The 24,843-nt window shown below is 41.9% G+C and overlaps 1 protein-coding gene across 7 annotated transcripts in view; it reads right to left on the bottom strand.

Moving 5' to 3' along the window:
- Positions 1–24,843, bottom strand: part of LOC126470658 (nuclear factor 1 X-type) — a 597,492-nt gene that overhangs the window by 258,559 nt on the left and 314,090 nt on the right. For 5 of the 7 annotated variants that reach the window (XM_050098642.1, XM_050098644.1, XM_050098646.1 and 2 more), the window contains exon 5: positions 3,306–3,365. The exons of the other annotated variants lie outside the window; for them this stretch is intronic. In XM_050098642.1, coding sequence (XP_049954599.1) covers positions 3,306–3,365 — 60 coding nt within the window. The remainder of the gene's footprint in view (positions 1–3,305; positions 3,366–24,843) is intronic. 7 annotated transcript variants of the gene reach the window in all.

The following is a 24,843-nucleotide window of genomic DNA, read 5'->3' as shown; positions in this document are numbered from 1 at the left end:
AGATCTCTCACCAATTGAAAACGTCTGGTCAATGGTGGCCGAGCAACTGGCTCGTCACAATACGCCAGTCACTACTCTTGATGAACTGTGGTATCGTGTTGAAGCTGCATGGGCAGCTGTACCTGTACACACCATCCAAGCTCTGTTTGACTCATTGCCCAGGCATATCAGGCCGTTATTACGGCCAGAGGTGGTTCTTCTGGGTACTGATTTCTCAGGATCTATGCACCCAAACTGCGTGAAAATGTAATCACATGGCAGTTCTATTATAATATATTTGTCCAATGAATACCCGTTTATCATCTGCATTTCTTCTTGGTGTAGCAATTTTAATGGCCAATAAACTACTTTTAACACCGACTAAGTTGCAAAACAATGAGTATTGTGTGAGAAACAAGTATGGAATAGACATCCCATTAGAAGTGATTGGCAAATAGCCGCGAAATTATAGAAACAGTGCAAATGTTACTTAAGCAATATTCGTAATATGAAACTTTTTCATGCTTTGCTAAGCTCACTTCTTTACCAGCCAGTTCTCTTTACAGAGCAAATGTGTCGCATGTTATACACTAATGGTTGTGAAAACTCTAATACTTGATAACAGTGGTCCGAATGAATCGAGAATCGGAGGATGCGTAAGCTAGTGTACCAGCAATGAAAACAACACTGTAGAGAGATGATCCACGTGTAGTCTCCTCTCTTTTCTTATCGAGAGCTGAGTGTTATATCAACTTCAGCGCGTGAGGAGCTAAAAAAGCAAACTGGAAAAATATGTCAAGTGACAGCATGCCCCGTAGACATCAGAGGGAGCGACATAATGTTTAAGGGGATTAAAACGGGATAAAATATTCGGTCCTCAAAAAGCTGATTGGTTATACTGTGAAGGTTAAGCTGGCAGAGAGCGTGCTGCTACTACAGTGGTGCGTGAGTAGAATCGGTGGACAGGCGAGGATCGTACTCTGTGATGAGCAGGCACCAGAGCACATAATGTGTCCACAGCCACGTGATGTCCGCTGTCTTGTCTACACGTCTGTGACGGCTTGTGCAGCATCGTCCACAACGTTACTACGAACCTGGAGCGTATAGATCTGTCTGCATTGTCGGGTCGTACTGGTGATACCTATGCTGTGGTTGTGCTTCCCATTACCCAGAAACCAAAAACGAGTCAGACTGCGATGAACTCGGGTGGTGAGTTGTAAGCTGTAGTATTTAATCTGTCCTATACCGATCATGATAGACACTGTTAAAGTAATCGCAGTCTGGCAGCTTAAGTTGTTGAGCGATGTGGAGTCCCGACGCCAAGCGTCTTGGACGAGGCCGCCAATTGGATACACCCTGAGCTTTCCATTGGCAATTTGAAGTCAAATGGTCACACTTTTGGGCCAGAAATAGCGCCTATCCTTCCAGCAACTTCATATACTGATGTTTTGTGGACTCCCATTACACCACATGGCCGCGCGGAATTAGCCGAGCGGTCTAAGGCGCTGCAGTCATGGACTGTGCGGCTGGTCCCGGCGGAGGTTCGAGTCCTCCCTCGGGCATGGGTGTGTGTGTTTGTCCTTAGGATAATTTAGGTTAAGTAGTGTGTAAGCCTAGGGACTGATGACCTTAGCAGTTAAGTCCCATAAAATTTCACACACACACATTTGAAACCACATGGAGGGGGATACCACAGAAACATATCCAAGCCCTCCTAAATTCCAAGTCATTATGTTCGTGTACACTAATCCGTGGAATTAAGTTCGAAAGTCATACACTCCCGCCGGAGATTCGAGTCCTCCCTCGGGCATGGGTGTGTGTGTTGTTCTTAGCATAAGCTAGTTTAAGTTAGTTTAAGTAGTGTGTAAGTCTAGGGACCGATGACCTAAGCAGTTTGGTCCCTTAGGAATTCACATGCATTTGAACATTTGTACAGTCATACACATCCATCTTCGTGTCGCATTTTTCACAAACGTAAGTGCATACTGCGCTCTTTACTGAGAAATTTCAGGCTTATCGTCTTCTATATTTCTGAATACTATGAATTTGTAACTTGCCTAAAAATTACGTGAGGAGGACACACGTATGTAGTTGTTTACATACATTTCTAATTATTTTTGCGTCATAGAAACAGGGTCTTTACAACTTAGCGGTGAGGTGACTTTAATTCCGCAGAAGGAAAGAGTAAATTTAACATGGAGGGGACGGACTGCGTTTCTCTCCCGGTTGTAACAACAGCTCACTACTGTTAGTCTCGTTTTCCTGTTTTTTTTTTCCAGTTCCTTACCGATGTGACTCGTCACGTGTCTGAACAGATAACTGGACTATAGTATCACAGTTCGTCTTTTCGAGTGTTACTTCTGAGCACAAATGTGACAGTAACAATTGCAGTTATCTGTAGATACACAAGCGCATGCAGATCTTCGCGTAGCAAATTAAATACGAGTGATAATATTACAGCTTTTGCTGCAGAGACTTTTCTTTCAGCCGCCTTACTGAATGAAAGGTACTGCATAATTTGTTATGGCGAGGAATTATAGGAGGTTTGTAGCAATGAAAGCTGTTGCTATGCATGTCACTACGTCGAACATTGTTTTCTTGAAAAAGCACATAATTTATTACACTGATGAGAAGCAATTAAGACTAAAATATATATTGTTTTGAGCACTTATTTAAGTGTTTAACGTTTACTGTATTTTTAGTCGATCCGTATTTTATTTGTAACTGTTGAGTGTATACTTGCCGCTCTTGGAATAAAGTAGAAATTTTGCTTTTTGCTGAATTAACTCTTTGGCACACTGCGATGCAGGGAATGAACTGACTTTCTGGTTTGTCGGTTGGAGCAAATAAAGCACCTCGATTTTTGCTGGTAGATAATTCTTCATTAAGACCGACTATTCGTAACTGCAACACAGTTTCTCGGCAAGTTCAAATACTGATCAACTGTGTTAATGAAGTTTGCAAAGACGCATTCTTCAGTCCCTTGGTGAACCATGAATAGCTACAGCGAATATAACATAGCTCTTAAAATATCAGTAAACACTATTTACTTATAGAATATGAATGTGCATACGATGGTCCTTGCTTTCGAATGGAAACTATAGTGAAAAATTCTAGTACTTATAGTTGCCATGAGGGAGTTTTAAAATAAAATAATGGTCAATTTAGTAATGTGACCTAAATCGTTACTGTTATAAATGACTGCTACATACATTTCACTGTAACTACATGGAAATTACTTGTAAGTAAGTTATTAGCAGAAATTTGAAAGCGGCTCTTTTGATTTAATATGCGATAAAAATAGAAACCTACAGTTAGAAACTTACCTTTCATTCCTCTGTCGTCATCTTTGTCATTATTGTTATCGCATAAGCCACTCAAGATTTCTGAAAGACAAGACATACATGTAAGGAAATGAGGAACTCTTTCTTTATGGGAATGTACCTATGAGGAAAGGACTTATTTACAATCAAGTTTACTTGGTGATTCGGGGTATTCTGAACGTGATCAATATACATTACTAATAGCTGTCGACTTTTATAGCCAGAGCCAAAAAAGTGTGTTTTTTATTTTTCATTTTCCTTATGTTAGCAACAAGGCTTTAATATCTCACTTCCAGTTTTTGTTTTACGATTTCAAGTGCATGAACATATAAAACGTTTTAGTCCATCTGATAAATTCTTTTTGCCTTGTAAGATTAACTGTGATTAAAAGAACATCATGACTGAAGGAATATCTTTTCTTGTATGATTTCGTTCTGCTGTAATCGTACTTATTTATGTACTTACATGCAATATTTCATAGGGTACTACAACAGTGCATGCAGGTATAATCTGTAACGTCACTCTGTAATTAATAACGAAATAAGCTTGTGGCACAGTTAACATCACCAGGTATAAATTTTGCGAAAGGTGTGGCTGAGGGTGTCGTATTTTAAAATGATATATTTTTATATTCAGCACTAGCGTTACTGCGGTACGAGTCATTCTCACAGAGCCAGGCGCATGTGGCGAGCTAGAATCAAAACTAGCGCAGCGATCTTATCAACAACTTGGCTCAAAGCGCTCATGGCAAAGAGAGGTCGTAAATCTTGAAAATCATGGAACGACATAAATCTGACACCCGAATAATAATTTTAAAATTATAGTAACTACTGAAATCTAGTAGTACCTGCCAGTCTTAGAATATCTCAGTTTGAATCAGATTATTAAATTCTCTAACCAAGAAATAGCCGAGTGCGTCTCCGTTATGCAGAAACAGCTTGCTCTGTTTCTAAGCCAAATTACAGAGTAAGTGTAAAAATACATATTTCAGGCATTGTTACTAATCACATCCGTTTGAAACTATTTACAGTGAACAATCATTTTTTCATCCTCATCTGGCTTTTTTCTTTCAACGCTCTGTTTATGACAGAAGACTTCTGAAATATTCCTACTTTTATTACACATCTTCCTTCATTGATTGTATTATGTTTTATTTTTTATGTTTCAGCACTGGACTGTTCTGAAATCTAAATTGCCTTTCCACAAGGCGAAGACGAGCATTAGACCAAATACTAAAGGGACAGAATAAGTGAAGGCATTGGACCAAATACTAAAGGGACAGAATAAGTGAAGAATTTACTGGACATAAGGATGTTTTAAAACCACTGAAATATAGTTTTTTTAAGAGTGGCGGAAGCTAAATGAATTTATAAAGAAAATCTGAAACGGGCATTCGGCTGATTTACAAAGACGCAAGCTTTGTTTTTAGAGAAGAATGTGACAACTTGTATCAACCTGCCTTTTGAGTAATCCAAAGTTCAGTGGTATTTTACTGAAAATATAGTCATAGTACTGATTTCAAAGAAATAGTAATTGTTTCTACAGATTAATTATGTTATTTTTGAGATGTTTTTCTTGTTATTAATGTAGCTCTTAATGCAAAGTATTAATTATAAAGTTGCTTCTGTGCTTTGAGAACTTATCATTAAACTGAAGCCTCTGTGCAGATACTTCCGTCTCTAACGACTTCATCGTCCTTGTACAGATATTACAGTAAGGGATTCATGAAGAATTAATCTAGCATCTGTTTAACCTGAACACTGAGAAATGATGTTTGTTTTACATAAAATATTTTTCAAAGTACATGATCATTTCGTCAGTAAAGAAGCATCTGGCATTCGCTAAACTAAATCGTGATAATCGTAGCGGAGATTGAACCACCTTCCTTCTACATGTTATTCCTGTGCCTTATCAGTTGCATCACCTCTCTTGACTGGGGATTAGTGGAGTTATGTTGCTTGCCTTGAATTACTCCCGTGCTTTTCTAGACCTCTCTAGACGTTAGCAGTCTCTGAGGCACTGCGAGTATCCACTGCAGGTGGATAAGAAAGGACCTCAGACAGCTAAAGAACCAAAAAATTGAAGTCACCGGCAGAGCTCGAATCTTTGAACAGTTAATTAATGGAGAGTCATTGTAGTAGAAACGCTAACGAGAAGTTCTGTTTAATATGTTCATTTGGCTAGTGGGCTGTCGCAATTTGTCCAAGATTGCAATCTGTCGTTATCGTCCGAGTCACTGAGCTGTCCAAAACGGTTAAATGTCATGTAATTATGGAGACTCAATTTTGTTATAGGTTAGTAGTAAGAAAACCAGTTAAAAACCCTAAGCCAGTTATTTTAGATGCATCTAAAAGTCAGAATTTAAAAAAAAAATCTGGAAGAGCCATAATGACACATGACAAACTGCTGAGGGAAAGGACAAGAAGTTCCAAACATCATCCGAATGCTCAAATAAACTGGATTCCTTGCACATCTAACGCAACGTAAATAGTCTTGAAGCATAACATTTGCTATAGTATACGCTTTCCTCGATTTATACTCTAGGATATGGGCGACATTCTGTAGGATGAATGGTCCATTCGGATGTATCAGGAAAATTTCGTCATTCTGTAGCCTGCTCTAATTTGAATTTCTCTACGTGTTCGTATCCTCTACACATTATTAAGGGCAGTGTTTTCACCATACGATTTTGAAACTAATTAAGAATTATGTACCATTACTTCACAATTTTTGAAGTCACATGAGAAATAACATTCTAAACTGCTTGAGGTAAGTTTCTGAAAAAATATGGGAAGGAGGTATGGAAGGAATTGGTTTACTTGAAGTAATTCAGGGATACCACGGGAAAAGTAAATCGCACGGTCGCACAAAGATTTAAATCTCAGTCTTCCGGAATATAATGGTTTATCACTGCCCCACCAAGATCTGTTTTACGTCTAGTTTTCTAAGATGAAATCAACTGTCATTGCCAGTTTTTCGTATTGTAATAGTTACAATACGAAAGGAGATCAGTACATAACATTGGTCAGGATGCTTCAGACGATGCACTGCTCAGTTTCCGTAAATGGACCAGGTCGTAATAGGAAGGAGAAAGGAATGGAAGGACTTTTGAATCAAGTAATTTTAAGGAAGGTGAGACTTCATCGTATTAACAATGGCGTCACTTTATACAGAACGCTGTCTGTGCTCGAAAAGGACTGTAGGAGTGGTAGTGACGGGAGGGATGAACCGTCCATGGTATTTTAAGAAACCATTCCAGCATTCGCGTGAATAGATTTGAGACACAAACGAAGAAATTACGGAAGCCTACGGTGTGTAGTAGGCATGGATCTGGCTGTATCAGTCTGTCAAGTATCACAAAGTAAAGCTATTCCTGCAAACACTTGTCACAATGGTAGGCACAATGGTAGGTCGACAAAAATACATTATCAATCTTTTCTCTATTAGGCTAAAGTGCTTGTGCTAACAGTGATTAGTCACCTCGGGCTGGGCCACATTTAAGTCGTAACGTGCCATTCCGATTTAGAAATTTCATGGTTTCCCTTAATAGCTTTAGGCTATTGCCAGAGCACCTCATTTAACCCTGGCAATGGCCAGTTTCTTTGCAGTCAGACTGAAGCAGTACCGTATCTCCGCAATAGAACTGAATTTCCTGTACAAAATAAAAGTGTCTGAGCAGTATCCTTAACTTGCAATTAAATGAGCGCCTTCAACTCTGCCTCCATGAGCTATGATCCCCCTTTGAGTTGTGTTGTTCTCTAACATCGATGTTTGCAGAATTAATCACTGGAGGGAAAGCCAATGGTTTTTCCAATAATAGGAAATTACACGTTCACCTATACGTGTTTTCTGAGTTTATATTCCATAATTACAGTGTTTCATGTCTGAAAATTTAAAAACAAATTTAAAAACGACAGTTATGTTTTTCAAGCACATAATAATTGCTATTTTTCAAATCTATGTTTGATTTTTCAGACATCAGATAAACTAAGAGCCCGCTGGTGATGACAGAAAGGTGTCGAAACCTGTGTAGGTAAAGGTGTAAGGAAGAAAAACGTTGCTGCAGAAACAATTTAAACATACTCCTTCCTTCATCAGACGTGTAATCAGTGCGAAGTCTACATATATGAGCCACAGTATAGGTACTCTCAAGACAGTACAAACTACATTTTGAAGATGTGAGGGCAAAGTAGTTTGTTCTTTTCGGGTGGCAACCTGTAGTCACATTATTTAACAACATAAGTGTTAGTCATTCCTTTCCATGTGGAACGTACGTCAATTTCTCTGACTGATTTATCGTGCTCCTGTGCCATAGAAAGAGTTGTCTTATCTGCACCACCTAATTACACTTGTACGGTTCCCGAAGCATTAAGCGTCAAACAACGGCGCAGATTATTTTCGTGAAATAATACCCGCGAACAGCGATCAGCTTTAGTGTGACTGTATATTGCACACCGATCCCCCTTTGATAATTCGTTGTCCGCCCAACATTGTTAGTAATTTACAATCAAATTAATAAAGTAACATTAATAAAAGTTTTAAGAACGAATAATAAACGCACACAATATTTATGCATCAGTTAACAGACGTAATGTATGCGCATTTCGTTTAGAACGAGTCTCCCAACCAGATATCCTTCAGAATGACACGCGCCTGGTCTCAGCTACAACTGGCCTTTATATTCTCGCGTTCCTCTCGCCAACCTCTGCAGCCCGTACACGGCACGAGAGAAGCAGAGTTATGGATCCACTATGTAGCTCCCTATCTCGCCGTCTGTAATTATTTTCAAAAAGATTTGGAAAACACACCGCGATTACATTTACTAAAGCGATGTCTATCTTCACGGTTGCCATAATATGGCAACTGGCGCTTATAACAGATAATGAAGCTGTACAGGTGCTCGAAGACGAACAGTAGATATTTTATTATGTGTTTGTACGGAAAATTTTCCTCGAGTAAGTTCACTAAACCTGTTTCGTCTTGTCGGTAAGTACAGAGCAACAGCTGTACAAATGATACCCATAAAAATTTTTAAGAAATGGTTAGATACACAAATTGATTTTTCGATGCATTTATTGATTCAAAAAGAGTCCGGAAAACTTCAACTGCAAAATTTCAGATTGTTTACCACAAACCCCAATGAATTTTTTAAATTAATTCGCAATGCTACGTGTGGCTGTGTGTCCTTTTCTGAAGGTAGCAATATTTAACGTTCGAGCGAGCAATTAGTCACTTTTGTTTATGTTTGCTCTGTAGATTTAACCCTTCATAAATAAGTCTGCCCGAATACGAACTGGAGAGAATGGTGACTAATGAATACGCTGCCTGCGACGGAACAAGCTTTGAGGATTTGATAAGTTTGATTCGTCTGTCTCTTTATGATGTCTGTGGTCTCCGTTAGGCTGAAAGGACATATCCAATCATGTAGCCAAAGGAACCAGTTCCATTAATTGTAGAATCCTTTTGTAGGAACTCTGAGTTTAATGAGGCAACATAACCTGTTGAGAAACTGTCAAGCAAAAGGTACCACACATTTTTAGCCAGTCAATAATTTAAAGGCAATAGTCATGCCCCAATTTCATTGGTGTTTGTGGAGTTTCTCTTCTTTTCTCATTATCGTGCTTCACGTGTGAATCTGTGCCTCGCAGGTGGCTGTAGTGGATGCTTGCACGTTCTAGTGTGTCGTTTGTTTTGATACTTGTGACTATAAAAGTAAATAAATAGTGGAGTTTGAAATCAGGGTGCCGATACGTAGCCTGCTCCACTCAAACAGCATCTAGGAGGACGTTGAAGTTAACTTTTCCATCCGGCTATCGCATTGCCATCAACAACCTCATATGCCTTCACTTCATGAAAAACAGCGGCGAGTTTTGAAAATTAGAATAGAAATCTAGCGCTCAGTTTTGTAATCAGGACAGGCACAGCACCACGTTTTTCTCCCTGCCGGTCAAATGAACATATCTTCTACAATCGGCCGTCTGCAGATCGGGCACCATTAAACTAACGTGTGTTAGCGAGCTCGTCTACCGAGACAAGGACCATACATTCACAGAGAAGAAATGTAGAAAATTCTAACTTTCAACGGGTGTAATACAAAATTGTCGAAACTACCAGGGACGGAATGCTAATTGTTATCTCTGTGCACTGATCGACGATACACGTGTGGCAGATGAACGTTTTTCGTACTGCCATTTTGAACTGAGTCTGCTGTCGACATTTGAAACATATGTAAACAGGTGCAAACTGAGACTTGTACTGCATACCTTTTTTGATAAAGCGTTGGTCAGGTAATCCATTTTACTTTCATCTCATAACTCAGTTCCCCAACAATAAGTTGTACATTAGTATTCATGCATCAACCTCGCCAAACAGAGCAATAAGTTCGTTGTTAATTCACGCAGAATAACCAATAATCTGTACATGGCTTCTCTGCCTCGTGATGACTGGGTGTTGTGTGATGTCCTTAGGTTAGTTAGGTTTAAGTAGTTCTAAGTTCTAGGGGACTGATGACCATAGATGTTAAGCCCATAGTGCTCAGAGCCATTTGAACCATTTTTTTTGTACATGGCTGAATGAGATTTGTGGCTTCTTTCATTTCAGTCTTTCGAAAGAAACAATCTAATTCCAGCATTACTTTCTTTATTTAAAGGCCTTATTTGTAATTGTGTTGTTATTACGAAATCATGTTCTTCAAATTTTTTTATTCAACTATGAGCGGTACAAAAGTCATTCAATACAAGCACCCATTTATCATTTTGATCCAAGGAAGGTGGTGTTGATTTCTAAGATCTAGGATTTTAATGACATTCGTCTGTTTACTTTCTTCGGGAATGTTGCCCCTACTGAAACGTTCATAATGACGAAATTTCCTAGTAGGTTTCTCCGTAAAAATAAAATGACTGACTTATTCTGCAGTTCTGCTGCTTACGCGAACGTTTTATGTACCACCGTTCCCTCCTTCTGTGACACATTGTTTTTATTTATTACATGCAATATCCTAAATTGTACAGGGCTATTACAAATGATTGAAGCGATTTCATAAATTCACTGTAGATCCATTCATTGACATATGGTCACGACACACTACAGATACGTAGAAAAACTCATAAAGTTTTGTTCGGCTGAAGCCGCACTTCAGGTTTCTGCCTCGAGAGCGCAGTGAGACAAAATGGCGACAGGAGCCGAGAAAGCGTATGTCGTGCTTGAAATGCACTCACATCAGTCAGTCATAACAGTGCAATGACACTTCAGGACGAAGTTCAACAACTGCTAACTCCATTCGGGGATGGTATGCGCAGTTTATAGCTTCTGGATGCCTCTGTAAGGGGAAATCAACGGGTCGGCCTGCTGTGAGCGAAGAAACGGTTGAACGCGTGCGGGCAAGTTCCACGCGTAGCCCGCGGAAGTCGACGAATAAAGCAAACAGGGAGCTAAACGTACCACAGCCGACGGTTTGGAAAATCTTACGGAAAAGGCTAAAGCAGAAGCCTTACCGTTTACAATTGCTACAAGCCCTGACACCCGATGACAAAGTCAAACGCTTTGAATTTTCGGCGCGGCTGCAACTGCTCATGGAAGAGGATGCTTTCAGTGCGGAACTTGTTTTCAGTGATGAAGCAACATTTTTTCTTAATGGTGAAGTGAACAGACACAATGTGCGAATCTGGGCGGTAGAGAATCCTCACGCATTCGTGCAGCAAATTCGCAATTCGCCAAAAGTTAACGTGTTTTGTGCAATCTCACGGTTTACAGTTTACGGCCCCTTTTTCTTCTGCGAAAAAAACGTTACAGGACACGTGTATCTGGACATGCTGGAAAATTGGCTCATGCCACAACTGGAGACCGACAGCGCCGACTTCATCTTTCAACAGGATGGTCCTCCACCGCACTTCCATCATGATGTTCGGCATTTCTTAAACAGGAGATTGGAAAACCGATGGATCGGTCGTGGTGGAGATCATGATCAGCAATTCATGTCATGGCCTCCACGTTCTCCCGACTTAACCCCATGCGATTTCTTTCTGTGGGGTTATGTGAAAGATTCAGTGTTTAAATCTCCTCTACCAAGAAACGTGCCAGAACTGCGAGCTCGCATCAACGATGCTTTCGAACTCATTGATGGGGACATGCTGCGGCGAGTGTGGGAGGAACTTGATTGTCGGCTTGATGTCTGCTGAATCACTAAAGGGGCACATATCGAACATTTGTGAATGCCTAAAAAAACTTTTTGAGTTTTTGTATGTGTGTGCAAAGCATCGTGAAAATATCTCAAATAATAAAGTTATTGTAGAGCTGTGAAATCGCTTCAATCATTTGTAATATCCCTGTATTAGTGTTTTGGAAAGTATACGGAATATTATAAGTTAGCCCTAGAGATGGTCATCAGAAATATCATCTGTATCCCAAACGCCGAGATTTGTATGTAATTAAAGCTGACACTGCTTGTTGATGCAGCGAACAAAATATTACCCACACTCCATCTGCTATGTGTTGCTGTTGAAGCAAGGTCAGTCAAGCAGACTTTGTCTAATTTCTCAATTCCATTCCAAAGAATGCGAGCCAGTTTCCAGCTGCCTTAGCGGAGGAAGCTATGAATCCAACCCCAAATGAAATAAAGCATGGAACCAGAATTTACATATAAAATAAATAACAAATGATAATTTCAGAGTCGCGCGAGGTAGCCACGCCTTGTCATGGTTCGCGGGGCTCCCCCCGTCGGAGGTTCGAATCTTCACTCGGGCATGGGGGTGTGTGTTGTCCTTAGCCTAAGTTAAGTTAGATTCAGTAGTGCGTAAGCTTAGGGACCGATGAACTCAGCACCACAAATTTCCAAATTTAAATTCAGCTATTCAGTATCGCTTGGAAGAGGATCATTATTGTTTCAAGTGTTGAAGTCACCAGAGTTTTCAGAAAGAGTGCTTAAGTCATCAGAATTCTTTGTTGGCTTTAGTGGGTCTCCCTTCCTCTAGCCCCACATAAAAGCAACATTTCTCAATTCACCAAGTTCAACTTCATGTAGATTCCGGTAGGTCATCAGTATATGCAATTAACTTCATTATAATTTTGACTGTATCCTCCGTCGTAAGCAAGTGCCGATGGTGTACTATTTGAAATGTACTCGCAGTTAACTATAAGTTAAAGCCTACAAAGGAACACTGCTGAACGAACTCGAACAATTACCCGCGCAGTTGTTACCATCTCAGCTGTAATGTTTGACATGGTATATATCAATCTGATACGAATTCTTTGTCTCTGAAAATTTCATAGAGCAGTTTATGCTGGTCACACTTGATCGTAATTAAAAGTAACCACAAATGTAGGTAGAATGACATGCTTTTATATATTCTAGACCTAAAATTGGCGATTACCTAGTGCAGTTTCAATGCTTCGACTGTTACATGGAGTAGCTCTGTAATTAAGTATGGACTATCCGTCACCTATAGATGTCAAGCAGTTGGCGGACCTAAAACATGTGAAACAACCTCATTGTAAAAATGTCACCAACTGAGTGGTCTTATAAAAATTTGCTGAAGCCATTACAAACAACATTTATCATTTGAAAGTACAAACTCCGCTTGACACGAAAGCTGTTCTGCAGCTATGCTTTGTTAGAGTGTTCCTTCACTCCTATGACTTGTTACGAAACGATGAATACATACAAAATCGTAATGCAAAAAAATTATCTAAAATTGCAAGGTAATTAACAAGTGATCCTAAAAATACTTATTAGCAAGTGACGACGTGAAATTGTTATTACTTCCTGTGATGAGAAACTTACACTATGTGATCGAAGATATCCGGACACCTGGCTGAAAATAACTTACAAGTTCGTGGCGCCCTTCATCGGTAATGCTGGAATTCAGTATGGTGTTGGCCCACCCTTAGCCTTGATGACAGCTTCCACTCTGGCAGGCATACGTTCAGTCAGGTGTTGGAAGGTTTCTTGGGGAATGGCAGCCCATTCTGCACGGAATGCTGCACTGAAGAGAGGTACCGATGTCGGTCGGTGAGGCCTGGCAGGAAGTCGGCTTTCCAAACATCCCAAAGGTCTTCTATAGGATTCAGGTCAGGACTCCATGCAGGTCAGTCCATTACAGGGTTGTTACTGTTGTGTAACCACTCCGCCACAGGCCGTACATTATGAACAGGTGCTCGATCGTGTTGAAAGATGCAATCTCCAGCCCCGAATTGCTCTTCAATAGTGGGAAGTAAGAAGGTACTTAAAACATCAGTGCGGGCCTGTGCTGTGATAGTGCAACGCAAAACAACAAGAGATGCAAGCCCCCTCCATGAAAAACACGAAAACACCAAAACACTACCGCCTCCGAATTTTATTGTTGGCACTACACACGCTGGCAGATGACGTTCACCGGGCATTCGCCACACCCACACCCTGCCATAGGATCGTCACATTGTGTACCGTGATTCGTCACTCCATACAACGTTTTTCCACTGTTCAATCATACAATGTTTACGCTCCTTACACCAAGCGAGGCGTCGTTTGCCATTTACCGGCGTGATGTGTGGCTTGTGACCATGAAATCCAAGTTCTCTCACCTTCCGCCTAAATGTCATAGTACTTGCAGTGGATCCTGATGCAGGTTGGAATTCCTCTGTGGGGCTCTGGATAGATGTTTGCCTATTACACATTACGACCCTCTTCAACTGTCGGCGGTCTCTGTCAGTCAACAGACGAGGTCGGCCCGTACGCTTTTGTGCAGTTCGTGTCCCTTCACGTTTCCTTTTCACTGTAACTTCAGAAACAGTGGACCTAGGGAGGTTTAGGAGTGTGGAAATCTCGCGTACAGACGTATGACACAAATGACACCCAATCACCTGACCACGTTCGAAATCCGTGAGTTCCGCGGAGCGCCCCATTCTGCTCTCTCACAATGCCTAATGACTACTGAGGTCGCTGATATGGAGTACCTGGCAGCAGGTCGCAGCACAATGCACCTAATAGGAAAAACGTATGTTTTTGGGAGTGTCCGGATACTTTTGATCACATAGTGTATGTGTTGCTCACAGTAATATAAAAATGTTACTCTGGAGGCTCTTTCCCTTGAAATTTTTTTTTTCTTGAAGGTGCAAAATATATCATTTGAAACCGGTATAACATGTTAAGTTTTCAGTTTTGCTATAGAGTTCTGACAGTTAAGTGAAAGAGGAAACAAAGAAAAATTTGTATTTCAGTGTTGTTTTAATCCCACTTCGATTGTTAGATATGATATGGATTTTAATCGATTGACTGTAAGGAATATTTTGTCTTTCAGTGATGCAGTCCAATATTAGAACAGTGAAAATACCATATAGATTTAATAAGATTTAAAGGAAAGCTTCAGCTGTGTGCTGGGAATGTGAAGGTGTTCATTTATTTTTGGGAACAGGGCAGTGATAACAACATGTTGATGACAGAGTAATTTCCTAAATGGCTAGCGATGTCAGTCCGTCAGGAGTCATTGGCATCTACGCAAATTCCACTATTTGTGAAGGTTCTCACATCCAGTTATATAGTACGAATAACGGTATATTCCGTGAGTGGGAGGCGATTTTGTGCTAGAAGGACATTTTGTCCATGGTATGTAAACTGAGTTGCGTTGCTTTTAGTTTGAGAAAGGAAAATTAAATTGTGCAAGAAAGTCATTCGAAATCACTTAGATTTTAGTTTTACAGTGAGACTCTTTCTGATTAAAATACTAGGTTTCTCGTTTTGATACCATTATAAACAACAGCGAATTACATTAACAGCATGCAGCCATTTCATATGTAGCGACGTATGGTCAGTCAAAACATCTGACGAATCCCACTACATGCTCGAACCCAACTGTGGTTGTAATGAACTGATTTTAAAAGTGGTAGCAACATCTGAGTAACCACAATCAGTATGGTGTTGGAACATCTTCGGCTTGTCTTGAAGCGACGATTCGTTGCGCAACGGTACATGTGGAAGAAGTATTTTTGAAAGAAGTTTGTACCATTGCAGCATTACATTTGCGATGATGACAGGGAATATGCGTCTATGCTTCTTTGCTCCAAGAGCAATCGTTAATGCTCAATAACGTTCTAGTTGTTCGAAGACATGAATAAAAAGTTCTCGGTTTTCAAGCCGCGTCAATTCGAGGACCCATGCTCGAATCTTGTAGGAATAAAAGAAGTGACAGCCAACTTTTTTTAGGTTTTCTATTGCACTGAATCAAATCGTGGAATCTGTTCTAATTGATTACGTTACAGTAACACTGTATGGGAAGCTGTCTCATGCAAAAGTAGTTAGAAATACACAGTGGTTTGAGAACCAGCATAAACGTAAGGAAATTAATCAGACTGTCATGTATAAATTTTATCTGCATACGAACAAAGCACCAATATATATATACACCGACTGGTAGTTTACTCAAACACACTTGCAAATTTATCCAGCACTTGTCTCGTAAACACATAGCCATAAAATCGTAGAAATTATCTCTACAGTGCAAGACTTTATAATACTGTGTCTCGATAGTTTTCATCGTATAAACCATACAAAGTTCCTCATATCAATATGATGCCTACAATTATACATTTTTTGTACATACCTATGAAAAGTAACTTGTCCTGCTTTCACATACTTCTCCTTACATTCGTAGCAACGACAATACTGAATCATAGCCGTTACTAAAACCCAAACGTACAGCAACGTATATAAAACATGGCTGATACGTGTAATATTCAAGTTTCGCTATAACTGCAAATTTTAGACAAGCAGCGTCGCCCCAAAGTCATGTGACTAACCAGTTTGATTTTGAGACCATGCGCAGTAGATTAGCTCACTCCATAGATATGCACCAGATGTCTACACAAAGGTCACTCGGTTTCCATGAATTACGGGACGGTGGTTTGTGGGCACGGAGCTAGCGTGCGATAGCGATCCAGATATTTTCCATTAGGGTCAGGTCAGACGAATTTGCTGGGCCACACATCAAACTGAGTTCACATCATGCTCGTCAAACCAGCAAGCAGAATGCCTTGAGTCACAGACAGTTATCTTGCTGGAGGACGCCGGCACCGTCGGGGAAGATACCAAGCATGAAGTGGTCAAATATCATTTTCACGTAGTCCACAACTTTCATGGTGCCTTCGATTACTATCACAGGTTCCATGAGAGCCCAGGTGAAAGTCCCCCAGAGCATAATTCTGCTCCCACCAAACTACGTTCGTGAAACGGTACATGTTTCGAGTAGCACTTTGCCTAAATGACGAGGTATCCGGACACGACCATCGACCAGTTGTAACAAGAAACGTTATTCACCAGACCAAGCGACACTTCTCCATTCAGCAAGGATCCAGTCGCGGTGACTCCTTGCCCACTGCAGTCGTAATTGACGATGACGTTACGTCAACATGGGAACACATAGGGATCGTCTGATGGGGATCCTCATCTCCAGCAGTATGCAGCGAACGGTGTCCTCTGAAACACGCCCGCACCTCTGCTGTACTCTATCATCAGATCTGCCTCTATTGTACTTTACAGAGCGGTCAAGCCTCCGAACTAAACCTTCTGTGATGAGGCACGACGTCCAACACCTTGTCGCCTTTCGTGGTTTCACCGTTATTGAACCGCTCTCCATAGATGTTCAAGACAGAAGTACACGAACACCCGAGCAGTTGCGGCGTTTATGAGATGGTCGTTTCCAAGGATCGGGCCATAACAATCCTCCCTTTGTCAAAGTCGCTTGTATCAGTGAATTTCCTCATTTGAGGCAAGTACCATCGTAAGAAAGATTCCTCATACGTCTCCCCTCGGCTTATATACACTGACAGAAAAAAAATCTCAACACCAAGAAGGAGTTACGTGAGACAACAGTTGATAAGCGCATTTCTACATCTGAGAGATGACGTCAAAGCAAATTACGCGATGCGAATCAAGTTTGCTTTAAATAAGTGCTGTAACGGTCAAAAGCTTTAACCTTTGAGCTTGGACGTAGTGAGTTTATGTTAGTCAGGAATGCCTTTATGACGACCAAGACACCATTATTAACAGCTCACTGAGTTTGAACGTGGTCGTGTAATAGGGCTACGAGAAGCTGGATGTTCCTTCTGCGATGTTGCAGAAGGACGTGGCAGAAATGTAGCTACTTTACATGATTGCTGGCAGCGGTAGTTACAGGAAGATATGGTCGCAGGAAGACCAGGTTCCGAACGGCCACGCGGCACTACCTAGAGGGAAGATCGCCGTGTTCGGCCTATGACTGTAGACCATCGTACAGCGTGTGCAGCAGAAATTCGAGCAGCAGTTGGCACCACAGTGCACAACGAACCGTTACAAATCGGTTACTCCGCGGACAGCTACGAGTCAGACGCCCTGTAACGTAACGTGCATTCCACCGATCCCAAACCATCGCCGTTTGCGACTTCAGTAGTGTAAAGTGGGAGCTCATTGGAGGGCAGGGTAGAGGTATGTTGTGTTTTTTGATGAAAGCTGGTTCTGCCTCGGTGGCAGCGATGGCTGATTGCTTGTGAGGAGGAGCCCACCAACCTGTTTGCGGTCTAGACAAAGAGGAACTATAGCCGGAGTTATGGCCTGGGATGCGATTTCGTATGACAACTGGAGCACTCTCGTGGTTACCCCTCGCACCCTGACTGCAAATTTGTACGTCAGTCTGTGACCTGTTGTGCTGCTGTTCATTAACAGTATTCCAGGCGGTGTCTTCCAACAGGATAACGCTAGCCCACAAGCCTCTGTTGTTACCCATCATGTTCTACACAGTATCGACATGTTTGCCTTGGTCTGCCGATCACCAGCACGTATGGGGCATCATCGGACGACAACTCCAGCGTCATCCACAACCAGCATTAACCGTCGCTGTATTGACCGATCAAGTATAACAGGCATGGAACTCCGTCCCACAAACTGACATTCGGCAGCATTTCACAACTGCAATGCCTTTTACTCACACTTACATTACCTGCGATCTTGCAACGTAAATCAGCTAAATATGTTACCTAGACTAATGTATTCCTGATAATTGATTACTCTACATTAATTATTTCTTGGTGTTGGGATTTTTTCCGTCAGTGTAGTTTTCTTAGTGTGTCACGTGACGGTAGCGGTACCTGGCCGTATGCAATGTCGCGCTGAGGACAGGGCCATCATGTTTTGGCTCATCAGCGAATCTTTGTTAGAGTGTCAGTCCTATTTGGGGGATTGTTTAACATCCCTGAACCGCGACTGCTCATGTTGTGAAACGCCCTGTGGTCCGTCGAACTATAAAACGTGGCTCGCTGAGGCAGCCTCCTTAAGAGTCAGCTGAGAGAACCGGTACGGAGGCACTGCGTACCCGTGCGTCGCGCCCCTTACTTTCGCAAGTGTCACAATGTCTCGCTCTTTTGCTTAATTTCTGATTTAGTTCCACTTTCACGGCCAGACCAATTTTAAATAATTTGTTCTGCTTCTCAGATACGAATAGTATCGCAATAGTTGACGAGGTATTAGAGTTCTACGTCAGCGCGTCTCGTTTCAAAAATGTTATCTGTGACGACGTAGTACACTAATGGAAAATAAAATCGCAACACTAAGAAATAAAGAATTTACAGTAATGAGTTTTTGGGAAATATTTGTCTAGGTAACACATTTAACTGATTAACGTTGCAAGTTTACAGGACAGTGTAAGTGCGAGAAAAACCATAACAAATGTGAAATGCTAGTGAATGAATAACCAGTGTAACAGCCAGAATTTTGAATGTAAGCCTGCAAACGTGCATGTATTGTGTTGTACAGGTGCTTGATGTCAGCTTGTGGAATGAAGTTCCATGCCTGTTGCATTCTGTCGATAGAGGAGCGGTTAATTCTGGTTGTGGATGACTCTCGGGTTGTCGTCCGATGATGTCTCATATATGTCCGATTAGAGACAAATCTGGTGATCCATCTGGCCAAGGAAACATGTCAACATTCTGTAGAACATGTTGCGTTACGACAGTGATGTGTGGGCGAGCGTTATCCTATTGGAAAACACCCTCTGTAATGTTGCTCGTGAGCGGCAGCACAATAGGTCGAATCACCAGACTGACGTACAAATTTGGATTGAGGGTGAGTGAGAAAACCACGAAAGTTCTCCTGCTAGCCGGCCGGAGTGGCCGTGCGGTTCTAGGCGCTACAGTCTGGAACCGAGCGACCGCTACGGTCGCAGGTTCTAATCCTGCCTCGGGCATGGATGTGTGTAATGTCCTTAGGTTAATTAGGTTTAATTAGTTCTAAGTTCTAGGCGACTGATGACCTCAGAAGTTAAGTCGCATAGTGCTCAGAGCCATTTGAACCAATTTTGAGTTCTCTTGCTGTCATACGAAATCGCGCCCCAGACCATAACTCAAAGTGTAGGTCCAGTATGTCTAGGCCGCAGACAGGTTGCTTGCAAGGGCTCGTCTGGCTATCTTCTAACCAACACACGGCCATCACTGGCACCGAGGCAGAACCAGCTCTACCTCACCCTCCAATGAGCTCTCACTTGACACTACTGAAGTCGCAAACGGCTGTCGTTTGGGGTCAGTAGAATGCACGATACAGGGCGTCTCGCTCGGATCTGTCCTTGAAGTAACTGATTTGTAACAATTCGTGGTGGCAACTGCTGCTCGAATTGCTGCTGTAGATGCAGTGCGATGCGCCACAGCCATACGCCAAACACGACGGCCTTTACTCTCAGTAGTGCCACATGGCCGTCCGGAGCCTGGTCTTTTTTGCGACCATAACTTCTCGCGATCAGCACTGGCAACACTAATGTACACTGGCTGCATTCCTGCCAATCTTTATGCAATATCACAGAAGGAACATCCAGCTTCGCGTAGCCCGATTACACGACTTGGTTCGAACTCTGTGAGCTGCTGATAATGGCGTCTTGGTCGTCTGAAATTCATTCTTGACCAGCATGAACGCACTACGTCCGATCTCAAAGGCTTACACCGCTGGATCTTCAATGCAACTTTCTTCTTTCCCAATGGTTTTTGGAATCTTAACATGACACTTTGCAGTTTTCCCTCCTGTTTCTTGTTAAGTGCGTTGTGGCCCTTCTCTTCCTGTTTGTCTTCTCTATGACCCGACTAACACCCACGACCGTCACAACGCGTATTTAAAGCAAACCTTATTTGCATCCTCACAGTTGCGCTACTCGCGTCAATCTTATGCGTCTGGCGCGAAATTTGGACAGACTTCATCTTTCAGATGTGGAAACACGCCTACCAAGTTTCGTTTATCTCGTACGTCTCGTACTTGATATTGCGATTTTTGTTCGTCTGTGTATATGACTGCGCTCTCTGGGTAATAGAATACGATGCTGCTGCTGCCTGCAAAATAATCTCTTGTTTATTCACCTTACATTGTTCCCATTTCTGCACCAAAGGTCTTTATTTTTGGAGGTCATCAAAGAAGTTCGTTAACAATGCTTACAACTGGTGAAAGATCACTATTTGTGAGATTTTTCTCTTACCCGTTAGATCTATTTAAGATATTTTTCTAAATCCACAACCATTGGAGTGGTGTGGATGGATAAGTGCCATTTATACCAATATGCCCTCACATAATATGAGGGGTGATCAAAAAGTTTCCGTTTGAGGACGTTGATGCAGTAAGTATGCAACATAGCGCGACTGCGACCCGGGTATATAAGCACCGACGTTTAGGCAAAGGATTGGTGTGATATTCGTGTCTTTACAACGTGAGTACGGAAAATGCGGAAACGTGACTATGGCGACGTTATTCCGAGGGCTATTCGGAAGATAAGATCCGATCGATCGCGAAACAGAAACACAGTGTAATCCTGATGAATATTTCCGTAGATCTGTTGGTCAGTGTCTCTAGTATGCCCGTCGATCGCGTCACATCGTTTTTTTTCAGTCCTGAGCGCAGTCAGAACGTAAAGGTGCCTAGAAAATAGTTCAAAAATGTTCAGATGTGTGTGAAATCTTATGGGACTTAACTGCTAAGGTCATCAGTCCCTAAGCTTACACACTACTTAACCTAAATTATCATAAAGGACAAACACACACACCCATGCCCGAGGGAGGACTCGAACCTCCGCCGGGACCAGCCGGACAGTCCATGACTGCAGCACCTTAGACCGCTCGGCTAATCCCGCGCGGCTAGAAAATGGTGTCTCCCACCACGTATGAGTGCCTGAGAGAGATTTCGCCTAATTTCATGCAACCCACACAACATAACTGTCGTTCATTTCCTTCCTCATGACAGTTCTCGGCCGCACACTGCAGGGATTATAAGGACGCTCCTGCAACGTTTTCGATGGGAAGTGTTTGATCACCCACCATGCAGTCCGGACTTGAGTCCCTCTGATTTTCGTCTCTACTCACATGAACCCCTGGCTATGAAGACCACATTCTGGCACAGACAACAAGCTGCAGATCAGCGTAGAGAATCGGCAGAAAACACAGGTGGCTGCCTCCTGTGGCGAGGGTATTGGAAAATTGGTACAATACTACGACATACGAGCGCAGTCTGAGAGGTGACAATTGAGAGACGTAGCTGGAAGGTGGAGCTAACTATTGCAAATGAAATATTTTTAATTTTCATGTGGTTTCCACTTCGCGACCGATCGGACCTTACTTTCCGAGTAGGCCTCTTACTAATGCTTCCAAATAGGACCAGTGAGCTCCTTTTCGTTTCTTGATCGCCATAGCACAAATACCCGTAGATATCCATCGGATAATGAAGAATTTGTATGGGGAAGCATGTCTGTTGAATACCACCATTGTGGAATGGCGCGCAAACTTCCGTGCTGTCGATTCAATACAAAACGACAGTCGATCTGGGAGGCCAGACCCATTCGTTAAGGATAACAACAAATGGGAGACACTCGAGCACCCGCCCTGTAGTCCTGATCTCTCCCTGTGCGATTATCACCTGTTTGGCCCCTAAAGAAAGACCTTGTATGGTCGAAGATACGTGTCGGACGAGGATGTGCAGTAGACAGTTACGGATCTGTTCATGCAGCAGGACACAATGTTTTACCAAACGGTTATCTTCAACCCGGTGCGTCGGTGGGACTATTGCCTCAACGCTCACTGCGATTTTGCCTGCATGACATACCGATTCTGGACTGTACGGCCTTTGAACAGAAACTTATTAATCGCCCTTATACACAAGAAGTTCATCTAACCATCGTGTATGAAGTTATATCGATAATTCATGAAACTCCTCTCCTCGTTGAACCATTTAGATATCCACTGACACGGTGCTATTACTTCTGCACTTATGTGCATGGAACGTTGTTTAAGCAACATCTCTATATGAGCGTAACTACAACGTTAGGGAGTTTGGTCTTCATATCAAAGCAATACTTATCACTTCGTACCTCCTCCTCCAGATGTCGATGGGGTTTTCGTCAGATACAGATGCATATTGTTTCATTTCCTCTATCAGCTCTGAAACCTGATAAAGAATTATTGGGAGATGACATTGTTTTTTTCTCAACTCGCGTCGTGGTCAGAAGCGTATGAGGTAGTGGGTAACTTCGCATGATCTCCGTAACAACTTCCAATTTCTTCTGGCTAATCAGCTTCTAGGGAGGTTTCGATTATGGAGAAAATCTGACTTGATTTACCGCTATGACCATCACACTTTCTTTTGCTGTGGCCGGCCGGAGTGACCGAGCGGTTCTAGGCGCTAAAGTCTGGAACCGCGCTACCGCTATGGTCTCAGGTTCGAATCCTGCCTCGGGCTTGGATGTATGTGATGTCCTTAGGTTAGTTAGGTTTAAGTAGTTCTAAGTTCTAGGGGACTGATGACCTCAGAAGTTAAGTCCCATAGTGCTCAGAGCCATTTTGCTGTGTTTTTGGGCCAACGATTTTTAAGAAATTTGATCTATAAGAGATACAACATAAATCGGGAATTTTTTCGTATGAGAACGTAGCTCACCTAACACTATAGACAATTCCTTACCAAGATAATTTATTTAGCACCAAATTCCCCTCTGAAATAGATGTTAAGTTTTTTGGTGTAGCAGCGATTTTCACTTCATGTGTTTGGCCTATCATTTGGTGATTCTTGCCCTTACGACCAAATAAGCAATATTATTCTGAGGAGACTCTTCACTGTGTGAAAATGTTGACTAAGACAGGAGTTCCAGTTTTGTGTAGTTTATAACGTAATTATATGAATATAACAAATTTTGTTTATTTAGTGTGTACTTTACATGTGCAATATTTCAACGAATGTTACACTTCTTGCAACAGAAAGGCACAAAATATTTGTTTTTCAGCACTGTTTGACTACAGGAACGCAAAGCACCTCAGCGTTAATGCAGATGGCGTTTAATACATAGAAATTTAAGACACAAAGAAATTAAACACATTAGTTGCCAGCGGGCATTGATTTGTATCAATGGGGAAGTTAAAATTTTGTGCCAGACTGGGATTCGAACCCAGATCTCCTGCTTTTTCGGCGGATACGCTGTTCACTACGCCATGTAGACGCAGTGGTCACATCATCCGCACCGACTGCTCTAGCGCGCCTCCTAATAGAACCAAATTCTCAACCACACACTACCGATGTAGTGCCTCTGGACATGTCCGAACGGACACCACATATACATACAGCTTTAACTAGCGAAAAGTCACAGGAAAATCTTTGTTCTTTTTTTCACGATACCAAACCATGGACTTAGTCGTCTAATTTACTGGACGCGATATTTCCTATCCCTTTTTTTCAGGTTCAAATCCTGCCTCGGGTTTGGATGTATGTGATGTCCTTAGGTTAGTTAGGTTTAAGTAGTTCTAAGTTCTAGGGGACTGATGACCATAGAAGTTAAGTCCCATAGTGCTCAGAGCCATTTGAGCCTTTTTTTCAGCATTTGTTCTGTCAGACGGTATAGCTATAAGTAAACGCCCCCTTCAATTGCAAATATGTCCACCAGTAATGCAAAATGTATGGCAGAAAATGAGGATTCATCGTCCTATGCTGGTTTGACTACATGGAGTTCACATTATAGCTATGGAATATTTCTCATCTTGATATGAAAATGTGTACCAGCTGCTGAATTTACTACGTTACGTTTAAAAAAGTTAAATAATGTGGAGAAAACTACGTTTACTGCAATTATGTACAACTTTCTCCGTGTATTTTAGGGCATATTCCGTTGCTGAGAAGCCTATCCGAAGCAAATTCCGAATTTATGAGCTCTGGCACCCACAGTGCCGATGAAACTCTTGTTCGGTGTAAGTTTTTTGTGTTTTCGCTCACTCATTATTAATGACGTGTTTCACCAATGCATAGAAATGGCAAAAGCAACGCTGTGGCCTCCTTTAAGGAATCATCCTGAAATTTATCGGGAATGGTTCAGGGAAACCGTGAGAAATCTGAATCACTGCCGGCCTGATTTTGAATCTCCCTCTTCCTGAAGACAAGTCCATTACTTCAGGTACGACTTCTCGCTGTGTCGCTGACAGGCAGCTGTCCTTAAGTCTGTTCAACTAGAGTAACTTTACTTGTCTTCCCCTCATTATGTTTAACTAAGGTGAATGGAAAAATCTGACACTGGCATTAATCCGGCAAAATTTCGCTTCC

The sequence above is a fragment of the Schistocerca serialis genome, chromosome 3 (assembly GCF_023864345.2).
Source record: "Schistocerca serialis cubense isolate TAMUIC-IGC-003099 chromosome 3, iqSchSeri2.2, whole genome shotgun sequence".
Classification (NCBI taxonomy): domain Eukaryota; kingdom Metazoa; phylum Arthropoda; class Insecta; order Orthoptera; family Acrididae; genus Schistocerca; species Schistocerca serialis.
This window is presented reverse-complemented; position numbering and strand designations above follow the sequence as displayed.